This window comes from Ambystoma mexicanum, chromosome 11, assembly GCF_040938575.1.
Source record: "Ambystoma mexicanum isolate Mex_15411 chromosome 11, UKY_AmexF1_1, whole genome shotgun sequence".
In the NCBI taxonomy this organism is placed as follows: domain Eukaryota; kingdom Metazoa; phylum Chordata; class Amphibia; order Caudata; family Ambystomatidae; genus Ambystoma; species Ambystoma mexicanum.
Window position 1 is genome coordinate 1199311771 of NC_090934.1, and position 25078 is coordinate 1199336848.

At 46.6% G+C, this 25078-nt stretch overlaps 1 protein-coding gene across 2 annotated transcripts in view; it reads right to left on the reverse strand.

The window, feature by feature from the left end:
* Positions 1–1490: 1490 nt before the first annotated feature.
* The window catches only part of PTPN9 (protein tyrosine phosphatase non-receptor type 9), an 808671-nt gene continuing 785083 nt past the window's right edge, over positions 1491–25078 (reverse strand). For both annotated transcript variants that reach the window (XM_069624559.1, XM_069624558.1), the window contains 2 exons: positions 9520–9727; positions 1491–7178 (listed from right to left, as the gene is read on the reverse strand). In XM_069624559.1, the coding sequence (XP_069480660.1) occupies positions 6964–7178; positions 9520–9727 (423 nt within the window). In that variant the 3' untranslated portion in view covers positions 1491–6963. The remainder of the gene's footprint in view (positions 7179–9519; positions 9728–25078) is intronic.

Below are 25078 nucleotides of genomic sequence, written 5' to 3' on the forward strand. Positions count from 1 at the left end.
AGTGCCTCAGTTCTTGTAATCTCTCCCTCGATGCCGCCCCATCAACATCCCATCATACTCCTTTTGCTTCTCTTTTACCTCCCTCTTTTTGGTTTACTGTCTGTTCCTCACACCCCTTTGCCCTCTTGCACTGTGTCCATTTCTCTTACACCTCATTTATCCTGTTTCTCCCCTCCTCTCCATGCTTTTTCCTCCTTCACGCTTTGTGCACTCTAGCTCTGATCTCCGATGCTTCCTGGCACTCTTTCCTGCTTACTTTCTGCTTTTCCTCCTCCCTTTTCTACCTTGCCGCTCACAGTTGAGCACATGCCCTTCCGACATCCTAACTACCACTGCTTCTCTTGGCTCTCCTCTACTTTAATCCCTTGACGGAAACACATGCGCAAGTGGCTGATTGGAAAGGACACTTTTCATTGTGCGAGCTTGTGCAGGGATCTGACAGCCTATGCAAACAATGGACTCCCAATTTACAGGCATTGACTAGCGGGCAACCCTGGTGCTCAGTCAGCTCAGACTAGAACAAAAAGGGTACCCGTCATCTTTGAATTAGTTGGCAAGAGTGCATCACAGTCTCTTCTTATCTGTAACTGTGTACAATAAGTGGATTTTGCTATATACTCGCTGCACTTGTGATTCTCAGCTAGTGAGTGATGCTTCATTGACCCTCTTACGGGACTAGTTGCGTCAGAACCTCAAGCGAGTTGGTTCTGTTTCCAATGCTCAGCGTGTTCCCCACTGAAGAGCGGCTTCATGGGCCATAACAGATGTACAATCATTTTTGCGGTTTGCATTCATGAGGCTGGGGATGGACCCGCGGAGCGTGGGCAATCCATCATGCACCTCTTCCGAGGGCTGTATCACAGAGCGACTGGCACTAATCAGCCCCCAGAATGACCCCAATTCCATCTTCCAACCTATTCAATGAGACTTGGTCTGAGGTCTCTGTGGTGTTTAGAATGGGGGGTGCCTAAAATCTCTCAGTGTGTCATTCATACGCACAGAGACTTGGGGAGAAACTTCTACTCTAAGACTGGTTTTAGTAAATCTATTTTTCCTTGTAAACTACCATTGAATTGAAAAGGCCCTTGTGTGAATGCTATGTTCTTTAGCCGCCAATTGCTGCACAATCATTTTGAGCTTTCTGTCACGCTCAATCAGCCTTTGGCTATGATAATCGTTTAACATATCAGCCAGCAAAACCAGAAGCTGAATTGGCCCCACAAACCTCTGGTTCTTACCTCTTTCTTGTGTAAATGGTAGTTTGGGAGTAGCACCCACCTTGCTATATGCGATTCGAACCCCTCAAACAGAAGGCTAGTGAGATCAATCTTATACCATCACTCAGTCGCTAGTGTTTCCTATGGCACAGTGCAAACAGTTCATACCAATCATTATAAACATGTTCCTACAATATCCATTGCCACAGAGACTCCAATAAAAACCAATATAGTAATAGGGCTATGAACATATCAAGAAAGTGGATACCAGTAAACTGAGGACCTATATGCTTTATTACAAAAATAAATATTACATTATACTGTAATGGAGAGCAGGGTATAATACAAGAGTACATAATGTTATGGCAACTTGACAGACAGATGGAGGCAAGCTGATGACAATGGGAAACGTTTTAGAAATCAACAATACAATGTAGCTATCGGATAATGGATTTTTGTGCACACATTCAACAAGTTCTTCTAAGAGTGCAAACATTTCTTCACATGACATGATTCTCATCGATAAATATGTTGTTTAGATTATGGCCTGCAGGAGTGGATGCATCCTTGCAAGAATATTCTTGTCATCAAACACAAAATCTAAGTGGTGACCCATCAGGAGCTCTGTGCTAAATAATGTGAAGTCATACATTGCTCACAGGTAAATCCACCTTCAGTCGCATACAAGGCATTCTTTCCTAATCCTGCCATAAATCAAAATACAGTTTCTATGTTACATATGGCACGAGATGACATGCACAGATTGGCTGTCCCATACACAACAGCCATGATAATGTTCGTTCTGCAGGAAAAGATCTCAACAGTGGAGTACATCGTACAAAAAAAAACATCTTGTCAAGTTTGCCAGTTCTAATCTGAATTTGATTCACAGTGACAAGTCCTCCCCATTGGACGGCCAGTCACAGACTCTGAGCAATGGGGATCTAATAAATTGTGAGGTCCACATATTTCACCTGAACAACACCATCACATTTGGATCACTGACACAATAGACGTGAAAACTGGAATTCAATTAACACTCTGCTGCTGTCCTGAAAGGCGATCACTATGAAGAGAGGGTAAGGAAACGATGGCTGGACTATAAACATCCCTTGCCTGCAAACTTAACCCTACAAAGACAGACACATATTTACCAACATAAATAGCAGTCTTGCCTAATGGGCTCAATGGTTTTAAAGGTCCAATCTAGATGCATACCAAGGATTTTTTAAAAATGTAATAAAGGCAGATGTTTTAAAAGAAAGGGAGGCTCCACCATAACCAACCTGGCTATCCTGCACTGGAGGACCCACATCAGGGGAGAATGCACATTAAGAATGGACGTTCACCACCCCTCCATAGGATCCCCATTGATTGGCTTCGATTTATTATATTCAAACATGGCACCTGGCCCCTACAGTCCATGTGAACAATAGTCTGGTTTGGCACAGCAATGATTTTAAATGAATAGAAGCCTCTGAAAGAGGACCTGAAAAAGTAAGATGGGGCAGTGAACAAAGCATTGTGTGAGCGAAACTTCCACTCCCACTGCCTTAGCTAGAACTACTGCTAGGATTAATGACGGATTTCTGTACTTCAGACTTCGTGCTTACAAGTTACCTGGTACAATGTTTCATACAATGAAAAAATATACATATAAATACAGACAATTTGTTCTGTTTGTCACATTCTGTTAAATTGAGACAAATTGTTACTGAAGACTTTATGACAGCAGGTAATGGTGCACTCAATTACTATGAGTGCATTTTTAAAATTCTGTCATCTTGGAAAATAAAAGCAGTGCAATTTTGCCTCTCCAACAAATAATTTCAATGTTTATGTGTCCCAGACTTCACATGACAATCATCCTTTCTTCGGTCATAATTCTGTTTTCTCACAGCTGGCTGGTGAAAGCACAGTTGGCTACCAGAAGAACATGATTCAAATATCTGAGTTCTGTTCGGTAAGTGAAGGACATAATCAGGGGACCAAACTTCTTACACGTGGAGGTGCAAGACCACCCTCTTTATAACCTTTGGTGAGCCGGGACACCTCCTGGGTCCCGAAACAAAGCAGCTCAAATGTATGCATGACACAGGAAAGGAGGTTCTCCTACATTTTCACCAAGAGTACTAGAGAAACATGGAGCTTAATTGGTTAAGGAAAGAGTGAGCGTATCATACGTCAAGAGGAGGCTCTGACACAGTAAGCAAAGGAATAATCTAACTAAAAGGACGGGACACAAGGGAGAGGTCCAACGAAGTAAGTTAACCATAAAGAGTAGGTGGTGAATACATTTCCAGTGATGGATATTCTATCAAAATAGTGTATAAGCCACTGCTATGGAATGAAAGTGGAAAACACAAGCCATTCTCCACAGACTTAGCGTCAAATAAGTGTCAAATATAAAAATGTTCAAGTATGTCCTGTGGGAAAAACAAAGCAGGTGTCTACATGTCCCAGATCCCAGCCCTTACAGGGACTAGTAGATACTTGTCATATCCCAACAGTTTCTTTCACTGACTAGCTGGTCCAAAAGCAGAACTATGGAAGCAAACATTCAGCCGTCTTCAATAAGTATGGCCCATGGCGCTCCATGTTTAGATACTGGTGAGCTTGAAACAGCTTTAAGGGGTGGTGGAAGGAAATTCCAGCCACAGTTGTGCATTCTCTTTCGGCCCACCTGTCTCGGCCTCTGGTACCTGTTGACATCTAAAGGGTTCCTTTCAATGTATAAATTACAGGGAATTGTGTTCTAAACATGTCCAGCAGACACACAAACCAGGAAAGCGAGTTATGCACTATGTAACAAAATACAGTGAATGCTTTTCTTAAATTCGTTCACAACTTCACATTACCCATAAGGAGTTTGTGGTGGGACTACTCAGATACAAAAATGGGGCCTTATACAAAATATCAAAAAGCTTGTGACTATTTTCTAAATCAGGGTCCAAGGTATGAGATTCAAAGCAACAACGTAAGTCACTGAGGACACTTTAACGTCATTTCATTCAACATTCACAATAGTTTGTCAGAATGTCTTTCTCCATATAACACCGGTCTTGCTGTGCTTTTCATAAAGCAATTGTGTGCGTGTTACTGAGCATGTTGCATGAATGCCCACCAATCCTTTGAAATAAGACCCCACCACATAAGGGATAAAGCAAAGTCTCCTAGTGCCCAACCTTTAATTCCTGTGTAAGGTACTTGACAGTCAATTTCAAGCAGAGGAAAAGACAGTTCAACTGAGGAAACCGCAATAATTCGAGCCTCCAATCATTTTCTAGTCCAATGGGGAAGCTTCTCATTTGTTTTCGTTCTACTCATATGAATATAACAAGACACATCACAATCTTCCGAAGTTAAGAGAGCAGCACCACACACAATCATGTGACAATTTAGAATAGGAGAAATTGGGAGGTTGGGGGGGGGGGGGGGTTACGACAAGACTGAAGGGTACTTGCTGGCTTGAGGAGATTTGCTCAACGTTGAAGGAATCGGATTTACAACCACAAGAAAGAGGCCCTTGTAATCTGCACGAGAGAAACAGCAGAATCCATTTACATGCATTTGTTTTCAGAATCTGAGAAAACAATTCAATGTGGCAATAACAGTAGAATGAATGTCTTCTGTCACAGCAGTACCAATGAATGGCAGTAAGCATGCCTATGTTCGTAGAGGAGCATCTGATCTTTGCGTCCTACTTGCTGAAGCGTCTCGCTCAGGTCTTGAAGCAGCAATGCAGGACACAGATCTCGTCACACTCTTAAGGAACTGGCTTTTGCTAAGCTCTGGTGTCACTGTTAAGTGCCTTTGCTTTTGCGGCCTAGACATGTCGAATGGCAAGTTATTCTAAGCTGCAATATGAATATGATGCATACAGTAAGGGACAGTGCTAACCGTAGTTCTAGCTTTTTACAGTACTCCTTGATTAGACTATACTAAAAAGACAGCACATTGCAGCACTACTGTCACACAACAACCTATCCAATTTTACAATACTTGGAATACTCACGTACCCTTGGAAGGCTTACATCGAATGTATTAAGCGTGTGAAGAATGTGTGCTTCCGCATTGACTACTAGAGTTCATCACATCAGTGTTATGATATGTTCTGCAGCTTTCGACTGCTGTTTCAAAGTCTGGGGACACCTTGAGAGCAGCTTTACTATTGGAAAGCAGAGTCAGTGGCATACATGTGAATGCATGGTTTGCATCCTTGTTTAATTCATAAACAAGCAAGCTATGGGAAAAGAAATTAAAAGTCTGGGCACTGAGGACATAAAGCTTAAGTAATAAACATGTCACAAAACGTTGGAAAAAGCCAGGATGCAAAATCAGGGAACTAAAAATCTAATGTGAGCCATTGGAAGGAAACAAATGTACAAAACATAACAGTACAATAGCCCCTTCCACTGTGTGCGCTCCTGGGCAAGGCCAGCTTTGTACATTGCAATGGCATTTAGGGACATAGGCAATGCTGCAGTCCTCGCTGTAGGTAAGGGGTGTAAATGCTCTCGTCGACTACATAGGTGACAATCATTGATTTGAACTAGTCATTTCAAATCATTTACATGAGATAGTAACAATATTAAACTAGATCTAAACCTTCTAAAATCGGGCAACATGGTTTGGGAGCTTATCCTTGATTCTTCAGAACACAACTTGAATCGGCCGAGAAGCCAAAATTTGTGTCTCTATGATGTGCCGAGAGAGCACACTCAGAATACAATCAAGCTGCAAGATAAGAAGCACAACTAGATTTTCGGCTTTGCTGATTTGTAGCTGAAAATCCAAACATACTCCCAACATCATTCACAGAGGCATAGAGAAATCTACTGCAGACACTTGTGCCTGCTACGTCAAAGCACATTTAGCCTAATGGTAACATGTTCTCAAAAGAGATGGCTTATTAGGATGGCTTAGGAAAGCAGTTCCCATGTGTAAGCAATGCAGTTAAGAGTAAGAAAACCCTATACTCACATAAGTGATGTGTGCAGCATAATTAACAGCCACACTTTTTACTCTATTTCCACAATGGTTGTGCTGCAGTCTTACAAAATTGTTTTGGCTTCATTGGTTTTGTGTTAAGCTCAGTGCTTCTCAGATTCGCCTTCTCTACCTCTCTCACTCTCTCTCCATCCCTCCCTTCATAAGTCGTGGTTCCAAAGTGGCCACGCTGCACACTTGGTAAACCCATACTCATAGAAAGGATCCTGTCCCCGAGACTCAAGCACTCCGGCATTTATGGGGAGATGGATAATAGAGGTGTATTGCGGTTAGCCCCTTTATATCTGTGTGGATAATAGAATGCCATTAGGGCCGCCCTCTGACCATCAAATACAGGCTTCGGATATGTACATGCACACAAAGGAAACTACTAGAGGCAGGGAAAGGCAGCATGGTAAATATTGATTCCTAGGCAGGCCGTTTAAATCCCTCTGGTAATGCATAACTTGTAAGTGGTCCGAATAAACTCGGAAACGGGATTAAACTCAACCCTGTCTCTATGCGCTCAGGTAAGGCCACCACGCGGTTTGGATAAGGCACAGTTCCAGGAACATGAGCTAAGAACTCAAGGCGGTATGTGCTAATCGGTGACAACCCACCACAAGTCTTTAAGCAAAGTAATGTCTACGTCACAGATGAACTAGTTTGGCTTATTGGCCCTTGTGTTTGAATCTTGCTGAACCTTCACAGCAAGTCCACCTCAGACAGTGGCAGGTCGGCTTGTAGGTTCACCAGCTTAGCTCTTCTCCAGACCGACCCAGGTCTGGCGGGGAGGCAGGAGGCCTTGCCTCTGGGCGTGCTCAGTGATTGCAGTGTAGCAGAAGTAGTACTGGTCGGCAGTTTGAATGCTGAAGGCCCTCTGTGTTCTCATACGCTGCACAGTCTGGTACACGTTCAGTGTCCCAATGTCCTGCAGCTGGGAAAGACAGATATCCAGGGAGCAGAACGTACCTAGAGTGGGAAGACAGTGAAATTATTCAGCAGTAGATACACGAATATTTGCAGGAGGGTATGTTGAAGCATCTCAATCTACACACCAGCTTCCCTCAACCCAACAAGAACAAGTGCAACTCTCCTCTATTTACAATGCATTGCTGCAAACCGTGCTTTACATACAGGGCTTGATTGGGGAGGGGCTGGATTTGTGTTACCCTCATCCCATTGTAGACAAAGGACCATTGGGCATGGTAAGGCATAGAACAATCCCATTTCTAAAGCCTAACAGAGAACAATATACAAGTTCATGGAATTAAGTGCCCGTCTGTGTGAGATAGTGCCAATGCCATTAGTGACTGGTTGGAGACGCCTCCACATTTTGATTCAGGAAATTGAGAAAGTGTGGTCTTGTGGGGCAGGACAGCACCTCACGGTATAGAGCAGATGGAGGTGTTCATACAAAAAGCACAAGACAGCTTTGACAGGGGGGAGCTCGGGCCCCAGTGGGGAAGGAGTCAAAACTATCCCAGGATGTGACAGAAGTTTTGTTGGTGGTGAGAAGGACTAAGTAAACCATGGGAGTGGTAGAAACAGAGAAAGCCTATTCCAGGGTGAGACAAAGTGATCTATAAATGAGTAGTTTTAACAGTTCCTTTAAGAGGTTGAAAGGGTACGAGAGCAGTGACTAAAATGGATGTAGACAGCCCTCCCCAGTGAACAAAGCTGAAAGTATTGGTATAATGCACACCTACAAGGACATGCGAGAGGGTCTTGCCCTCGATCTTGGTGCAGGTGCACTCATCCTGGGTTAGGTGAGCTCCTGCCCACCAATCCCAAGTTTCTCCCTTCCCCACCCTCCACACTTTATTTAGCTTCCCTTTTTCCCCATGGCCCTTTTCTGCTGCTCCCGCCAGCCATCCACTGAACATTATTATTTATTTTTCCTCAGCACTTCTCTGCTGCTCTCGCCCACCAAACGTCCATTCTTTAACTTTCTTAAACCCCTGCCCGCTTGCCGCTGCCTGTGCCTCCACCCTCCTAAACCCCTTCCTCTGCCCTCTTCCCACCCATCTTTCACGTGATCGATGGCTTCCACCAGGAAGCAGGCCTCCTCACTGAGGGCCAAAAGGCAGCCTTGCCCGGGCAACCAGTGAAGGGCTACAGCAAAACGCAGCACCATCCCAGTTTGCCCGTAGACACCGGACGAACAGCCTACAGCTACAACATGGGTAAGGTGGTATGGATGTGGAGCACAGCCATTACTGTGCTCTGGTAAAACCCTGACACTTTTATTGTCCATTACTCTGTGGGCGCTGTAGAAAGCCACGGTGTTAAACCCGGTCGTGTTCCTTAGGTAGACATTGTTGCACTCAGGGGATCCCTAGGGCAGGCAGTGTATTGCAAATGTTTACATTTTGAGGTGGATGGTGTGTTGCACTTTGATGAATTCTGAGGGTAAGGAATGTCTTGCACTTGGGACGATTAGCTATGTGCCACATTTAGAAAGAATTGTGAAGATTCTTGCATCACACTCAGAAAGAATTGTGAAGATTAGCCATGCGTCCCATTTAGAAGAACTATGAAGATTAGCCTTGCGCCACATTTACAAATTGTGAAGATTAGCCTTGCGCCACATTTAGAAAGAATTATGGCGATTAGCATTGCATCCCATCTAGAAAGAAGTGTGAAGATTAGCCATGCGTCACATTAGCTGTTTAATCCTGCTGCACTCAGAAGCACACTTTATGCCTAGTAATCCTTGCTGCGCACATAAGGGCTTGTGGGAGCAACTTTTACTTAGAGAAATTTGTAGGAGTGGCTAGAGTGTTGAGCTTGGAGGTTTTGCAAGGGTGGCCAACGTATTGCACTTGGAAGAATTAGAGGGTACCATTGTGTTGCAGCTGGATGAGCTCCGAGGACATAACTGGAACAACTTTGAGAGTAGCCAATGTACTAACCACTCTGCTCCCCTTCAACATACTTCCCAAGTACTATACACAACCTATGGACTAGCCAAACTACACGCAAACACACACCCAACATAACTAACATTTGCATACAACAAACAATCCCAGACACTGGACCCTACCCATAGGGATACAACAAGCCAGTGCATGCAATCAACTCATCAGCAAGCCAACATGCACTTAAGTCAGTTTTTCCTGATTCTGGCCCTATCCGATCACTCTTCCCTCACTAATCCAACCCACCCTCGTTCTTGCAGAGCTACGTGCCAGGAGATCATTCTAATGGTAATGGTGTGCGGTATAAGACAACATAACAGTGATGCTAATGTTCTACTTCTCGCATTACATACTTTGTCTCTGCTGTGTTGCAAGCCTCACATGCAGCTCACCTGTCCTACCAATCCCGGCACTGCAGTGTACTATCATAGGGGGTCCTCCGGGATGACCTTTCCAGCGCATCCCCATGGCTTTCACTGCCAGCCGCTGCTGGTGTTTCACTGCCACCAGAAAATCGATGAGGGCTGCTGCAGAAGATGGCACCCCATAATCCGGCCAGCTCAGATACTGGAAATGGGAAACTTGACGTCGCTCTCGGCCCTGTGGAGAAGTCATGCAATTGAAATACTTGAACAATATGTCAAGAGAAGAGCCTGCATAATCCCACTTTCTATATGGCTCGCCCACAACACCCTACAGTGTTTTTTTAAGAATACAAACAGAAAAATGGTCTTTAAAAGAATGCAGGCGGCAACTATGGGCAACAATTATTTATCAACCTGTGAAGTGTATGAACATGAAAATAGCGAAGTGAAGCTGGACGGGGGATTCAACATGTTCAGATAGCTTAAATTCTCTGCATGAGGCGAGTGGAATGAGTTATTCACCAGACTCAAACTGCATGACTTACTATTTTTACTGTTTACAAGCACAGCATTTGAAGATGCCAGTTACTGTGTTTTTGCCGCAGCTATTTTAAGCGTGGTGTTTTTGCTGCAGCCGTTTTTTTGCAATTATCTTTTACATAAATGGATACATATAAGCTTCAGGTACATATAATGAAATGTAATGACGTGTTAAGGTTACTACCTGTTAGGGAGTTTTAAACAAGTTACTGTCTGTGACAAAACTTTGAAAAGCCCACCTTAGGTGACAGAGTTGTAAACCCCTTAGTTTTAGCCTGAACTACCCAAAGGTTCGGTAGCAATGGCTGAGAATCCAGGCTTACTCTAGGAGGGATAAGGGCTGTAGCGAGGCATACACTATTTGGAGCATACAATTGGTTCAGGCAAACACTGTCACACTAGCAGTGATATCCAGAAAGCTATTTATTACATATACACGAAGGAGTTTAGAAAATAAGTCATTTAAGTACTATTCACACAATCATATCTCAGTAGAATAAAAGGTAACTCTTCAAATAAAAAATGTAAAGCAACACAAAAATGACTGATGATACCAAGCAAATTTACATGAACTCTGGCAAATTTAGTTAACACTTTCTTAACCACTCTACAAAAGTCCAACCCTATACTTAATGAGTCACAAAGAGTCAAGAGGGATGGGGGCGGTGGGCACTGAGGGTCCAGTGACCAGGGGGTGAGGAGGAAAGAGGCAGGTAGGAAGCAGACAGAGCAAAGTCTATGGAAGTTTCTTCAGGTTTGCAGGTAAATAAGAGTTCATTTTTGTAATTTAGACCCCAATGGGTTGTTCATTCCAATGGGACTCGGAGTGCCCAGGAAAGGGGGTGCAAGTAACAGCTTAACTGCAGCCCTCCAAGAACACCTGAGCAACGCAGCAAGACTAATGTAAGTACCCAGGCCCGAGACAGTACCTTATCAAAGAAGAACCTAGTGCAGCAGGCTGGTCCCCAAGGTGTGGCAACAGTTGTCCCTGGTTCATATTTCCTGGCCTGGATGGCTGAAGAAGGAACTTTGGAGGGAACAGATGGATGCACTCGAGTAGCAGGGTGACCAGCAGTGGATCTTCGAGGCACTGGTACATTGGAGCACTTCACAGGCTTCTGTTCAGCGACGTTTGTCATTCAGGAGACTTTTCTTTGGTTCTCGGTCCACGACTCAGCAGAGGGGACTTCAAGGAGTGGAAAGGTGTCACTGAAGGCCAAGAAGGATGCCCAGGAGGTGTCAGACAGTTCCGCGCTTCACACAACGTTGCACCGCAAAATGGCATACGTCGCAGGGTATTGGGGGTTTGCAGCCGGGAGGGTCATAGCTCTTCATGGGATGGCGCAAAAAGCAGGTGTTCTTCAGACTGGTTAGGCCCACCAGTCCAGGGGAGGAAGTAGTCTTCAAGAGATCTTCCCTGTAGTTTGGAATTCCGGATACAGTCTTCAGTAGTCACTCAATAGCTCTGGCTGTCGCTTGGAAGTTGCTGGCAAGTCCTTCTACGAATTCCTCCTCGCATCTTCAGTCCAGTCGTTGACTCAGGTTCAGCTCCAGGAACCTTGCTTTTATGCATGAAAACTAGCTGAGCCCACGATAATGAGCCAGGAATGAGACACGGGAACACAGGACTTTTGGTTTGGGTTAAAAACTTTTATTACAAGAAAAAGGGGTTGGAAAATGCCTCACTATCCCTAATCTAGGAGATATTTCCATACCTCAACCAAAAACTAAGGGGGTCTGTCCTTTGTCAAGAGGTCCAGGTCGATATACATCCTGTGTCTGAAATCGTATTCTGGCCATCACACTCTAAGGTGGAAAGGGTATTGTCTCTGATTTTCCAAGTGCACAAAGGTTCAAACACAAAGATGTAAATCCAGAAAAAATGATTCAAATGGACAACATTCACAGTTTCAGGGGATGGCTCCATTCCTCAGGTTCCGTTTACCAAAATGGAAAGTTCAAACAAAGAATAGTCAAGTTCCTTAGAACGCAAGAGGATCACTCCCTCCTCTAGGCGTGCTCACTTTGTAGAGGAAATGGGTTTCTTTCCCCAGGTTTTTTTTCAGCTTTAAATTTTCAAAATCCCAAGGGCATGTGTCTTTCTAGGGACTCTCTCCTCGTAGATTTGTATAGTTTACAATCTCAGGGCATTGGTCTTCCTTGAGACTTTCCTCTTCACATTTATTATACACACTTGAGTTTGCCTGGTTACTCTCCTGCCTGGACTCACATTTACAGCAGTTTCCAATCTCAGGGCATTGATCCTCCATGAGATCCTCTTATTTACATTTATTAGACAAACTTGTTTTTGCCTGGTATAGTTTTCCTGCCAGGACTTTCATAACATTCATAAAATACTTCTCTTCACCTGGTGTACTCTCCTGCCTGGACTTTACTTTGTAAGCATGTAACTTCACCTTTCTTAAATGCCTCTCTTCACCCGGTGTATTCTCTTGCCAGGAATTTACCTTACAAACATTCAACTTCACCTTTCACCCATGACATAATATTAGCCCACCACTGGCGTATCACTCCTCGCTTTACAGTGTACTTTTTAATGTTTGCTTCTTCTGTCACACAGGGGCTCTTAACCCCTTTTCCCAGCATGTTACTTGTTTCTTTAGTATAGGAGTTCAATAACCTGTTCAGGGTACAGTTCACATATGTCACAAGTCTCCTTTTGTGTCTCACATTCAGTTCTTATGGGGCGGCACGCAGCTTCATGCAATCCGGGAACCCATTTGCTTTCTCTGGGTTTACAGATGACTTCCTGCATTCTCTCACTCCGTTTCCCTTCACTTTGTTTTATTTGCGTGGAGAGGCATATGCTCCTAAGCAACCCGGTAACCCATGTGCCTTCCCTGGGCATACCGGTTGCTCTTAGCATTTCCTTGCTCCAATGTTCAACAGCTAGCTGGCTTGGTGTGCACCCCATAAACTGCTGTATGTTCGCTGTCTCCTTTTGTCCCATGTGCTGCTCCTGCTGCTTTCCGTTCTCGGTCAGCAAGCAGTCTACACACTGGTTTCTGTGTTCATTGGTTGAGTTGATCTCTACACCATTCTCCACAGCACGCCTTCCTTCAGAGAGATAAGCTACATCAGCAGCAGTCGCAGTGCAGCTCAGCGTCTGCAGCTCTCCCTCTCTCTGTGGCTTGTCAGCTGTAGCGGTTTTAAACTTCCTGGCACAATGACCCAGCTTTAAGAGACTAGACCGATGCGTGGGCTTGCCGGTTTGGTTATCTTTATTGATCCATTGCTCTTTCTCATTTCAGTTGTCACTGGGCGATTTCTTGTAGAACATTGAGGATACTGACAATAGACCCTCTTGGGAGAGATCATTATTGCTCCCTGTGTCTTCCTCGTCCCAGTTGTAAATACTTTATCCTTTGTGGGATGCTCGAGAACATCTGAAATAAGTTCAGTAAAAAGGCAAAGGGATAGTGTTACAATATGCCATGAGGGCATGCGAAATATGATATGGCATTTATAACGCGCCTATACACAAGTGTTTCAAGGCGCGACAAGGCCTGGGAGGGGAAACGGAGGAAAGACCAAGACAAGGTGACATTGAGATGGCGCAAGTGCAGGCGAGGGGGAAGGGGAAAAGCGCAGAGGAAAAGGGGAGGAGATAGTGCAGTACATAGGATAACATTAAGATAAATAGACAATAAATAAATAAAAGTGCGGCCAGTAGGTGGCACGTGCAAGGATACGTGCAGTCATCACGTTAGTCTAGAAATTACCCTCCCATAGCATAGGCAGTGCATTTTGTTGGTCAAAGACCAACCGACTCATATATTCGGTATTAGTAATACAGATTCATAAGCATGACCAGAGTAAGTCCATTTTGAACGGAATAGAATTCGCCATTTTGTCTAATTTTCGCTTCTTGCTTTCTGTTCAAACTGCTTTGCTGTAAGCTTATTATATTCCGTTATTTCATTGTTGCTCATGCATAGAGCAAGGCCACAAGATACATGTTGAAACACAACACAGGCAATCCAGACAGCAATGCCCGGTCTCCTCCCTCACAATTCCTTGGAAGTAAGCAACAAGGCATTTACTCACTACGTAGGTGCCAGCTAGTCTCGCTGATGCGGTAGAAATGGTAGGAATGAACAATTAATGGCTTGAATTATGCTCCCTTTTACGGCCCCCCCTTCACTGAGCCATGTAGAGCGAGTTGACCCCTAGCACATGAATAGAAACTAGAAGATAGCAAGGCCTGGAATGTGTCTCTCACCTGCACGCAGCTTGCTTGAAAGAACAGGAGCAGTGTGTACCCTAAAACAAAGAATCATGTCTGCAAGTCCGCAGATTGCAAACTGTTGCTAAAATGAATGTCTGAAGGTGTCATATTTGTCACAATTGTCAATCATTGAATCCATTTAAAAGGAAATACATTATGGCCGGTATTGAACATGTCACTACTGATAGTGAGATGTTCGTTTTGTATATATGTAACTGTTGTAAAATTCCCGCTCTCTTGCGTCCCTTGGGGTCTGGAGACACACATTGCGGGACGTGAGACCCAGTTGGCCAACAGACTATTGCTTTGCAATAAACCCTAGCTTTTGGGAATTGAACCTCGTGTCTGGCATATCAGTTTGTGTGTGGTGATTGTGCCTTGTTTCCATACGCGAGGGTCCCCTAGGTGCCCCATCAATCAGGTGTCAAGTGCTAGTCGGGACTGTAGGGAAACCAAACAGTCCACGAGCGCAAGGGTTGCCAGAAGGGCAGTGCAGGTGTGCAACTGGCGGGGAGGGGACCTGGGCCCGAGATTAGAGAGTAGACAGGTAACCAGTGCAGTATCAACATCCCTAAAAGGGAATGGAGGGTATGTGTTTTCCTTCAGTTATGCCATTTTATCCACCTGAGGGTCTCCCCCCCTCCCCCACCCCCAAGTGGTCCTCCCTCATATAGACACCCGTAGTGTCAGGATCAGGTAGTGGCTGACGTCCCAAGTTAAAACCTAAAATATTGGAAATATCACCATTAAGGTTGTATAGAAGCATCCACAAGAAAACTGGTCTAAGAAGACACAAACAAAAAAATCTACTTTAAACCCAGAAATGACAGCCTTAACTCACACATTTCATTAATATTGTTTTTTATTGTTATTGATGTTTCAAAGTGTGTTCATATTTTGGCATATTAGTTTGTATTTTGATTGAATGTATTACGCTTTTGTATGGTTATGTTTAACACTTATGTCAAATTTGTCACTGAATGTTTTATTTTTGGGAAAATATGAATGTTTATATGTATTGCTACATTTTTATTTTAATGAGATGTTGAATGTTCAATACTGCCTTGATGGTTCACTAAAGGGTATTGTATTAGTGTGTTATTAATTTAAATGTCAAATTAATTTGACATGTATGATTATTTCTAACAGAGGGTGTTTTAACATGAATTATAGCAAAAAAACTAAATTTATTGCACCAATACGGAAATGTTTAATTTTCTGTTTGTTGTGGCACTTTTTGTAGGGTGAGATACTGTTTAAAAAAAAAGCAGTTTTCAAGCAGAATGTTATTTTTATAGGTATCCTGCTATTCTTTTTTTTTCATGAGAAGCTTCTTTAAACCTTAATGTCGGATTTTCAAATGTGTGTAGTTTTTAAGTGTTTGTGTGTGGTAACCTCAGAATTTTAAAAATTACATTTTTAAAAGTAATTTCTTTTTCTAAAGGAAGTTTCCTTAACATCTCTGTTTTCCTTGAGGCATCGTCTTTGGGCTGATTGCATGCAAGTTGAGACATGACGCAACCACTTTTCAGCCTACATAGTTGGTGATGGGCTGTGATGAGCATGGTGGTTGCAAAGTTATGAGGGACTGTCAAAAGAAGGAATGCTGCGGTAAGGTGACCCCTTTATATGATCATCTTTGTATGATCAAATATAACTGTTTTTTTAAACTAATTCTGTTTTTATAATTATGAAGACAGTATGTTCCATTTGAAGATATTTTTAATTGTATAAGCTATGTTTGCACAGAGGCACTTTATACTTGAACATGTTATGTTTACGCTGCTATGGTTTTAGTGAAAGATTTTTTTTTAATTCAATTTTTATTGATTTGTAGAAACAACAAAGAGCTCTTGGAAGTAATAACATTGGGGCACATGCCCGTATCAACTTCTGTTAAAGAACCATACTTCTCTGCTGTATTCTCCCTCCCTCCCCCCCGAACCTCCTTTCTTGGGGCAGAAGATCCGCTTTTCCATGGTTAACCTCTTTGGGCAGCGCCAACCGGGCATATAAACAAACAAAATTAGTGAACTTTCCTTGGAGAAATACAATGAGTTCTATGCAAACACTGGTTTCGGGCCGGGTGGAGTGACCATGTTACCCTTCTGCATCGTCTTCCGTGTTAGCGAACACCTCCATGAATTGCAACCAGTCCGCCTCCAGCTGTGCGCTGGAGCCGTGTATTGCTGCTGTTAGTCTATCCATAAAGTAAATGTCTTTGGCCACTATCACCCATTCTCTCCTTGTGGGGAGAGCTGCTCTCTTCGATATCCTGGCCCGTGCAGCTCTGGCTGCCAACAGTAAGGAGTGTGTCAGATCCGGGAGTTTCTCCCAGTGCTCGTCCCTTTGCTGTAGCCCAAATAATAGTGGGAGTGGCTCTAACGGATAGACCCCCTCTCCCACATCCTGGAGCCAACTGAGCACCTCTGACCAATAGGCTTGAACCTTCTTGCAAGACCACCACATGTGCCAATAGTTAGCTCTTTCCCCGCAACTGTGCCAACATAGCGGGGCGACATTTGGGAACATCCTGGAGAGGGTGATCGGGTCATACTGCCACCTATTAAGAAGTTTGATGGCACGAGTCTTGTACTGGCACGAAATGGATGTCTTGAATTCCCTGCCACATAGTTTCCCCCAGAGCCCATCCCCGATGTCACAGCCCAGGTCCATTTCCCATTTTCCTATATGGCTTTTAATCGATCCCTCGCGGAGGATTAAGAGTGCTCCATACAGGAAGGAGATGAGACCTTTCATTTCCACGTGGGAGTCTAGTATTTTTTCGACCGGGGTGAGCTTTCTTTGTATGCAAGGCTTTAGCTTCGGCTTCATTAAAATTCCCTTAAGGCGAAGGTGTAAAAGTGGGGAGAACTTGCCAATTCCCAGAGTCTCCTCGAGCTCCTGGATGCTTATGAAGGTGTTCTCTCTCACCAGTTGGCTGACCCTGCAAAGGCCCGCGTCGAACCATGACTGGTAGTGTTCGTGGCCTGGGATTTCCTCTAGCACTGGGTCGACCAGATGTGGCTCAGGGGCGAGGGCCATGTAGTGACTTTCTCTCTATTTCGTTTCCCCGCTAATGCTTTCCACATTGTACCCAGTATCGGGTGGTTCCTGATTCTTTTGGGGAGCTTATGCAATGGGACCCATAGCCATTCGCCTATGGTGACTGGGCGCAGGTATATGTTTTCAATGTATACCCATTGTTTATTGGGGTCCTCTCTAAGATGCGGGGCCAGGGCCCTGAATTGGGCTGCTCTATGGTAGACTTTCAGGTCCGGCAAAGCGACCCCCCCCCCTCTATCTTTGGGGAGGGGTAGGGTCGGGTCTCATAACCTATTCTGTGTCTCTGGCCCTGCCATATGAACTTCATTATGCACCTATTGGCTTCTCTGAGGTATGTGTCTGGAGCTTCGAAGGGGAGCATCTGGAAGACATACAGCACTCTCGGGAGCAGGTTCATTTTTATGGCATTTATTCTTCCCATCCAGGAGATCTGCCCCTTCCCCCAGCCCTCCATATCCCTGAATAGTTTATCAAACTGCAGGGGGTAGATGGCCTGGCTCAGATCCTCTTCGGGACGCACTATGTTGATCCCCAGGTATTTTATCCCCTCCGTACAAATCTGGAGACGCAGTGGGGTAAATTCGGCAACATTTCTGTCTGTATCGGGTGCAAATGGGAAGATCATTGACTTACCAATGTTCACCTTAAAACCTGAGAAGCGACCGAACCGTTCAATTTCCTGCAAGGCTGCTGGGACTGAGCTTGCGGGCTCCCGGAGGTGAAGTAAGATAGCATCTGCGTAAAGACCTAGTTTGAAGGTACGTTCGCCCACCTCGATTCCCTGAACCCCCGGAGAGCCTCTGATGTATTCTGCTAGTATTTCCATTGTCATGGCGAAGAGGAGCGGGGAAAGGGGGCAGCCCTGCCTCGTCCCTCTTTGGAGGCGAAAAACTTGTGACAGACGCCAATTGACTGAGACTCTGGCAGTTGGTGACACATATAAGGCCTTGATAGCTTGTTTAATCCCAGTTCCAAACCCCAGCTTCTCAAGTACCCCCTGCAGGAACCCCCAGTCGAATCGGTATCGGTTGAACGCCTATTCAGCATTGATCGACACCAGGACAGGGTTTCCACCCTTCGGTGCTGCCTCCTTCATTAGATGCAGAGTCTTACGCAGTATGTCCGCCCCCTGCCTTCCCTGTATAAAACCCACCTGGTCGGGATGAATTAGCCTCGGCATATGACCGTCCAGCCTCGTAGCAATGATCCTGGTGAATAACTTTGCATCCACATTTAGGAGGGAAATTGGTCTATAGGAGCAGCTGTCCGCCGGGTCCTTCCCCCTCCATCGGGATTACTGTAATTAGCGTTTTGCCAAAGGATGTGGGCGCCCTACCTGTCTCCATTATGTTTGAGAAGAGACCCGCCAGGAACCCTGCCAAGTGGCCCGAAAAGGCCTTATAAAAGCCTGCCGTGAACCCATCCTCCCCCGGGGCCCTGCCCCTCTTCAGACCCACTATGGCTCTTAGTACCTCCTCCTCCGTTATGGGGGCGTATAGGGTTGATGCTTCTAGGGGTCCAAGGACCGGGAGTGTGACCCCCACTGAGATATTCATCGCAAGCTTCCTTTTCTGTCTCCCCTTCTCTCCCGTACAGGGTCTCGTAAAGACGCACATTTCTCTGCGATCTCTTCCGGGTCGGATACGTCCACTTCTTCCCCACTCTTTAATCTTGACACCCATCTATCCGCCCTCTGGCCTCAGAGTTTTGCTGCCAGCATGGCATCAGCCGTGTCCCCCTTTTCATAGTATTTTTGACGTAAATGTTGGAGTCCCCCTACGATTTTGCCCAACTCCATTTCCCGCAATTCTTGTCTCTTCTCCCTCGCGATGCCCAGGTCCCTCTCCCTCTCTGTCTCCATCTTCCCCTCTGACCTTTCTAACGAAATTATCTCCGATCTTAACCTGTGGGTCAGGAGAGTCCCAACTCTTTTTGGAGGCCCCTTCACTAATCAGCCTACCCCTCCAGGTTGCCTTCGCTGCCTCCCACACAATTTCCCGGTTAACTTCCCCTGTGTCGTTTATCTCAAAGCATTCTCTGATCGTCGTTGCCATTTCTTCATTAAAGACGACTGTATCTCTCAGCAGGAAATCGTTGCATTTCCATAGAGATTCCCTGGGTTTCAGGCCTGCTATACTGACGTCCGACCAGACCATATCGTGGTCTGACCAGCTAACCGGGCGAATCTCACAGGCCTCTATTCTGCTCATGTGCTGGTTCCCCGTGAAAAGATAGTCTATTCTGGTTCTGGTACCATGGACTGCAGAGTTAAAGGTGTATCCCTTACGCCTCCGGAGCAGTTCCTGCCATATATCAACCAACCCCTGCTCCCACATTAGTTCCTGCAGCTCACCGTGAGGTGTCTCCCCCACTGCTATTCGGTGGGACTGTCTTCCTACTATGGTCCAGCTCTCGGTCCGCCCACATATTAAAGTCCCCACCCAGGAGCAGAAGACCGTCTGCTTTAGCCATCACCTCCCTCAGGGCCTCTTGGACGAATTCCCTCTGACCCACGTTGGGGCAATATATCGCTGCTAGGGTGACTCTAGTATTATGTAGGTTCCCGGACACTACCAGGGCCCTCCCATCCTCCCTCTCCCACATGGACACCTCAGTTAGTTTCCGATTCCTATGGAGCAGGATACCGACTCCTCTCTTTATGTGGCCAGATGCCCAGAAGGTCTGACCCACGTGCGATCCTGGGATAGCCCTCTCCTCCCCCCTCACCGTTCTGGTTTCTTGCACAATCAAAATATCCACTCTCCCGTTTCTCATTTCCCTTCCCAGAAGGGAGCGCTTTTTCGGGGAATTGAGCCCCTTGACATTTACGGAGCCCATCCTGAGCGACTCAACCCGGCCCCTTTCCTCATTGTCTGCCATTGCTTTTCTCTGTTGGATTCATTGTTTTCCCGGTCCTGTGGGAGCTGCCCTGCTTCTTTTCAAAGCTGGATAGGTCCCGTGCCCCAAGGTCCTTGTCCCCAATTCCGTCTGCCCTCCCCCTCCTTTTCCCTCCCTTGTTCATGACGCCTGCCAACGGGCAAGGCACCAGGGTGTGAACATGTTCTTGGACCGCAGTTCTCTTGATGAAATTCGTGTCCCCGGCCAGGGTTGCTAACGAGCTATTCTTGATCTTCCAGTTGATTCGTCTTACTTCACCTAGTGTCCTCTGGCCTCAGATGTCGGGGTGTTTGGTTTCCTGAATTTTCTTCTGCCCTTTGTCATCTTCTTTGTGGACCAAGGGCCGGCCGGTTTTCTCATGTCACCTGATGCTTGGGTGTCTACCCCATTTTCCTCCCCCGGGGCGTCCCTCTTCATCACTTGCAGCACTTGCGAGGCCTCCTCGCCACTGGTCACTCTATAGTCCACCCCAGCTCGTTCAAAGGACAGGGCGAAAGGGAAGGACCACCTGTATCTTATATCTTGACTTGTAAGCCACTGGGTGAGTAGGCGATATTCTCTTCTGCGGGTGAGCGTAAGAGATGATAGGTCCTGGTAGATCTTAATTGTGACACCTTCAAAGATAAAGCTCCCCAGCCTCTTTGCCTTCTCCAAGATCTCCATTTTCTCTCTGTAGCGGAGGAACCGCACTACGATAGACCTTGGGCCTCCTCTCGCGCCCCCTCCACCCCGATGTGCTCTTTCCAGCTGGACCTCTTTGCCCCCCTCCAACGTGAAGAGCTGTTTTATCAGGCCCTCGACCTTCCTCCCCACATCAGCCGCTGTCTCGCCTCTCTCCTGTGACACGCAGGTTGTTTCGGCACTCTGTTTTCTAAATCGTCCATCTTCAGGGTTATGTCCTCATCTCTTATCTCTAGGTCAGTTAGCCTCGCCTCGTATTTCATGTCCAGGAGGTCCGTCTGGAGGTGGTTGTTTTCCATCCCCTCCATTTTCTCCTCTAAGGTGTCCATCCGTCGTTTGAGATCCAGTATTGATGCTTGTATGTCTGTTCGAATTGCTTTGATCTCGTGGAGGATGTCCTTGAGATCCTCCTTTGTGAGTGCTGCGGGGTGGGGGGGGATTCGCCGGCTGCAGGCATGGTGTCTCTGGGGGCCTCGCTCGTGGCTGAGTGGGGCCGGCGGAAGCGCTGGAGAGACGAGATCGCCCCAGATACTGGAGCGCTCTCCAGGATCTGGGTGTCCTGGCGCACCCAGGGGTGGTGCCTCTGTCCGGGTTTCCCTTACGGAGGTCCCTGTGGTACAGTCCATGGCCCAAAACCTTCCCTGAGTGCTGTGTTCTTGGGTGGTTTGCCTTGTGTTGGTTTGCGGCTCTGTGGGGCGGGCTGTGCCCGAGGCCTGGGTCTGTATATTCAAATAGGGCCTTCGTGGTGAGGGCCGGAGGAGGGGCAGCAGATCTCGGGTGCCTCTGGCCTCTCTATCCCTCTCCCCGGCTGGGTGGAGTGCCGGGGCACCGCAAGGGGAAGGTTGCGCGGGGGCAGCCCATTTACACTGCACCCAGTCTATTCCCCTCCACGCTCTCCTCACCTCCTCGCTCACAGTCACTGTAGTAGGCCCCGTAGGGCAGCTTCCGCGGCCTGGAGTGCCTCCCTGGTACCTGTGGGGCCAGCGACTTGACTTTGGTGCTTCCTTCCACGTGGGCGGCAGTGCATGGGGCTCTGGGTGGGCCTCAGAGCGATCTGAAGGTGGACCGGGAGGGGCAATGGTCCTCCCGGGAGAGAGACTCTCCCTGGCGTGCTGGCGGGCAGTCTCCTGCTCCTCCCCGTCTCAATTCATCAGCCAAGGGTGGGGGCCCAGGCGGCGTCCTCCTGAGCCTGAGATACCCGCACGGCTCTCTGTGATAGTGGGGACCGCGTGTGGGGGCCTTCACCCCGTGCCTCCTTTGGTGCTGCGCGGGGCAGATGCCTTGGATTGGGCGTTTCCTCCCGCGAGGGCGGCCGTGGGTGGGTCTCTGCGTTCTTACGGTAGACCGGGAGGGGCCCTGGACCTCCCAGGAGAGAGGCTCTCCTTGGCGTGCTGGTGGGCACTCTTCCCTTCTTCCCCGTCCCCAGTATGTTGGCGATGAGCGGGGGCCCGGGTAACATTCTCCTGAGCCCGCGGCTCTCTGTCTTGGTGGGGACCGCGTATGGGGGGGCCGTAGCCCCGTGCCTCGTATGGTGCCGCGCCTCCCCCGACAAGCGTGCTTCAGGCACAGGTCTTCAACACAAGGGGGGGCGCGCGGCTCCACTGGTCCTCTCCCTGGTGCCGCAGGGTAGCTGCCTTCGGTGTCGGAAGCCTCCGGCGTCTTAGGCGCACACCGGCCTCTGTTGCTGGGGTGTGCTCTATGGACCTTTCCTGGGGTCCCCGCTCCAAGTCGCGCCACAGAGAGTCCTTACTGCGGGTCCCCCGACACCCACTCATGAAGAGGGGATCTCCTCTGGCTGGGCTCTGTACTTCAGGCCGGGGACTGGCAGAGTCCACTAGGCCCTGCAGTGCTGTCAGGAGCGCGAGACCTACGCGTCCAGCATGTTCCGCACCCCCTGGTGGTCTGTCCGTACTTAAGATTTTTACAAATGTGATATGAAATTAGAAATGTTTCTGTTGTTGGTAGGATGGACAGATTTGAATACCGTATGGTATTCATGGCTGTTTGTACTTTGATGGCTTGCAAGCTGAATAAAGAATTTGGTAACATTATGCATTACAAGTGTTTTGCTTATTCGTATGCTTCTTTCCATTTGTATAAATACACATTACAAGTGTTCTGCTTATTCATGAGCTTATTCATAATATTGCACACAAGTCTTCTGCTTGTTGTCACATTTATGTTTGTAATACAAGTTATACATTTTGGATTTATTTGTGTGCTTATTCTTACTCTTAAAATTACTATTACGGATGTTCTGCTCATTAATGTGCTGCTTTGTAATAATAAACATTACGACCAGTGGGCAGGAGCAATTATTTGTACTCTTCCTATACTTTTATTTTAAAAAGAAACTGTTCCGGAATGGTTTAGTTTTAAAATAATAGTGCAAGGAAACGTTGAAGCTTGCACCTCAATGCACTGCACTCAACATTCCCTTAAGCAGCAGGTGTGTTTGTTTGGGGGTTTGGATTGTGCATGAGAGGAGACGTAGCGATGGGTTTTGTGGGGAGCAGAGGTAGGCCAGCAGGGAATACAGTTCTGCCGGAGTGTGTGTAAGAATGCCATGTGGCAGACGTGGGCGCAGTCGATGTAATGTTGGTGGGACGGGAGGCATCAACTGATGGTGCGCTGCCCTCCGTCAACGGATCCGTCGAGGGACAGCAGAGGGGGGGTGTGCTTGTGGGAAGGTGTGTGTGCGGGTACGCATGCATCGCCAGAGGCCTTCTGCATAGCAGCACGCTGCAACTGCCTATCGAGGCTGGGGACAGACATGTGGGAACGAAGTTCGGCGGTAGTGTCTTCGAGCTCCGAATCAGAGTCTCGGCTGCCTTAGTCTTCGTGGTCTGACTTGAAGTCCCAGCAGCAGACTCTGACTCCATCAACATGGCGTATAACACCCACCTTTTGGTCCTGCGCTTCGTTAGGGTTTTAGGCCTAAAGAGCTTGCACGCAGCCCACTGGGATTCAAGATGGTCACGCGGAAGGCAGTGGTTACCAACTCTATATTTGTCTACCCAAAGGAATTTCATGTTGCACTTAGAGCCAAACTTAAAGGGAGTGCGTTCCATAATGGAAGCGGACAGGGGAGTAGCAAGACAAGAACAGTAGGGGCAGGAAATGCTGGTATGCATTCGCTGAAAAGGAAAGGATCAGTCCCCCCACTCTACCTACTCCTTAAGCCGAAGCCAGATGTAGGCCGAAGTCCGTTGGTATGAGAAAAAGTTGAGTTCGGGAGCCGGGATGAGCCTTCGAAAATCTCTGATTATTAGCCATTGAATTATTGCATCAAATGCAAACGAGAGAAGTTTTTAGAAGAAATCTAACTCTCAAGTAGCGCACAGCTACGGACTCCACTGGATAACAACTTAACACGATGGCGGAAAAAAAATATTGGAGGGGCCTCAACGCATGAGGGATTATGTATTAGGGGTAGTATTACAGTCACGCCCTGTCGATGTCCCTTTTCAAACGAAGAAAACTTTATGTGCAATATTCTGCGATTTCCACTAGAGGTCGAACTATGCAAAGCATGTGATTCTAAGCAGATCTGCAAGCCAAAGACATTATATACATATATATATTAGACACAATTATGATGTAACCTTAAGTATAGAGTCACAATTGTGACAATATAATATATCTATATATCAGAATAATGGTTGCAATTCTATAGTTAGGACGACAACCTTACCTCAGCCATCATGAAATACTTCTCAGGATCAGTGCATACACCCCACCGTCAACTAGTCAATGCCTCTCTTGATCAGGGCATTTCAAAAACAGTACTGTCCCACCCCTTTCTCAAAAAAAGCTAATCTAGACCCAGATGACCTTGCCACCTACCATTCCATCACTAGTCTTCCATTGGTAAAGTAATTGAGGAAGCAGTTGCCAACCAACTCCGCGACTGGATAAATAAACATGGCTTGCTGTGCGGCAACCTATCTGGATTTAAACCCAGATACAGCACAGAAACTGCCACCATCCAGGTCAAAGATCATGTTCTTGAAATCATCGATAAAGGCGATTCCTTGACCTTTCTGCCGCATTTGACACAAAAGAACACCCACACATACAATAGGATTTACAGGCCCAGCCCTCTACTGGCTTGTATTCTTTCTTTTGTATAGATAGCAAACAGTCCACAAG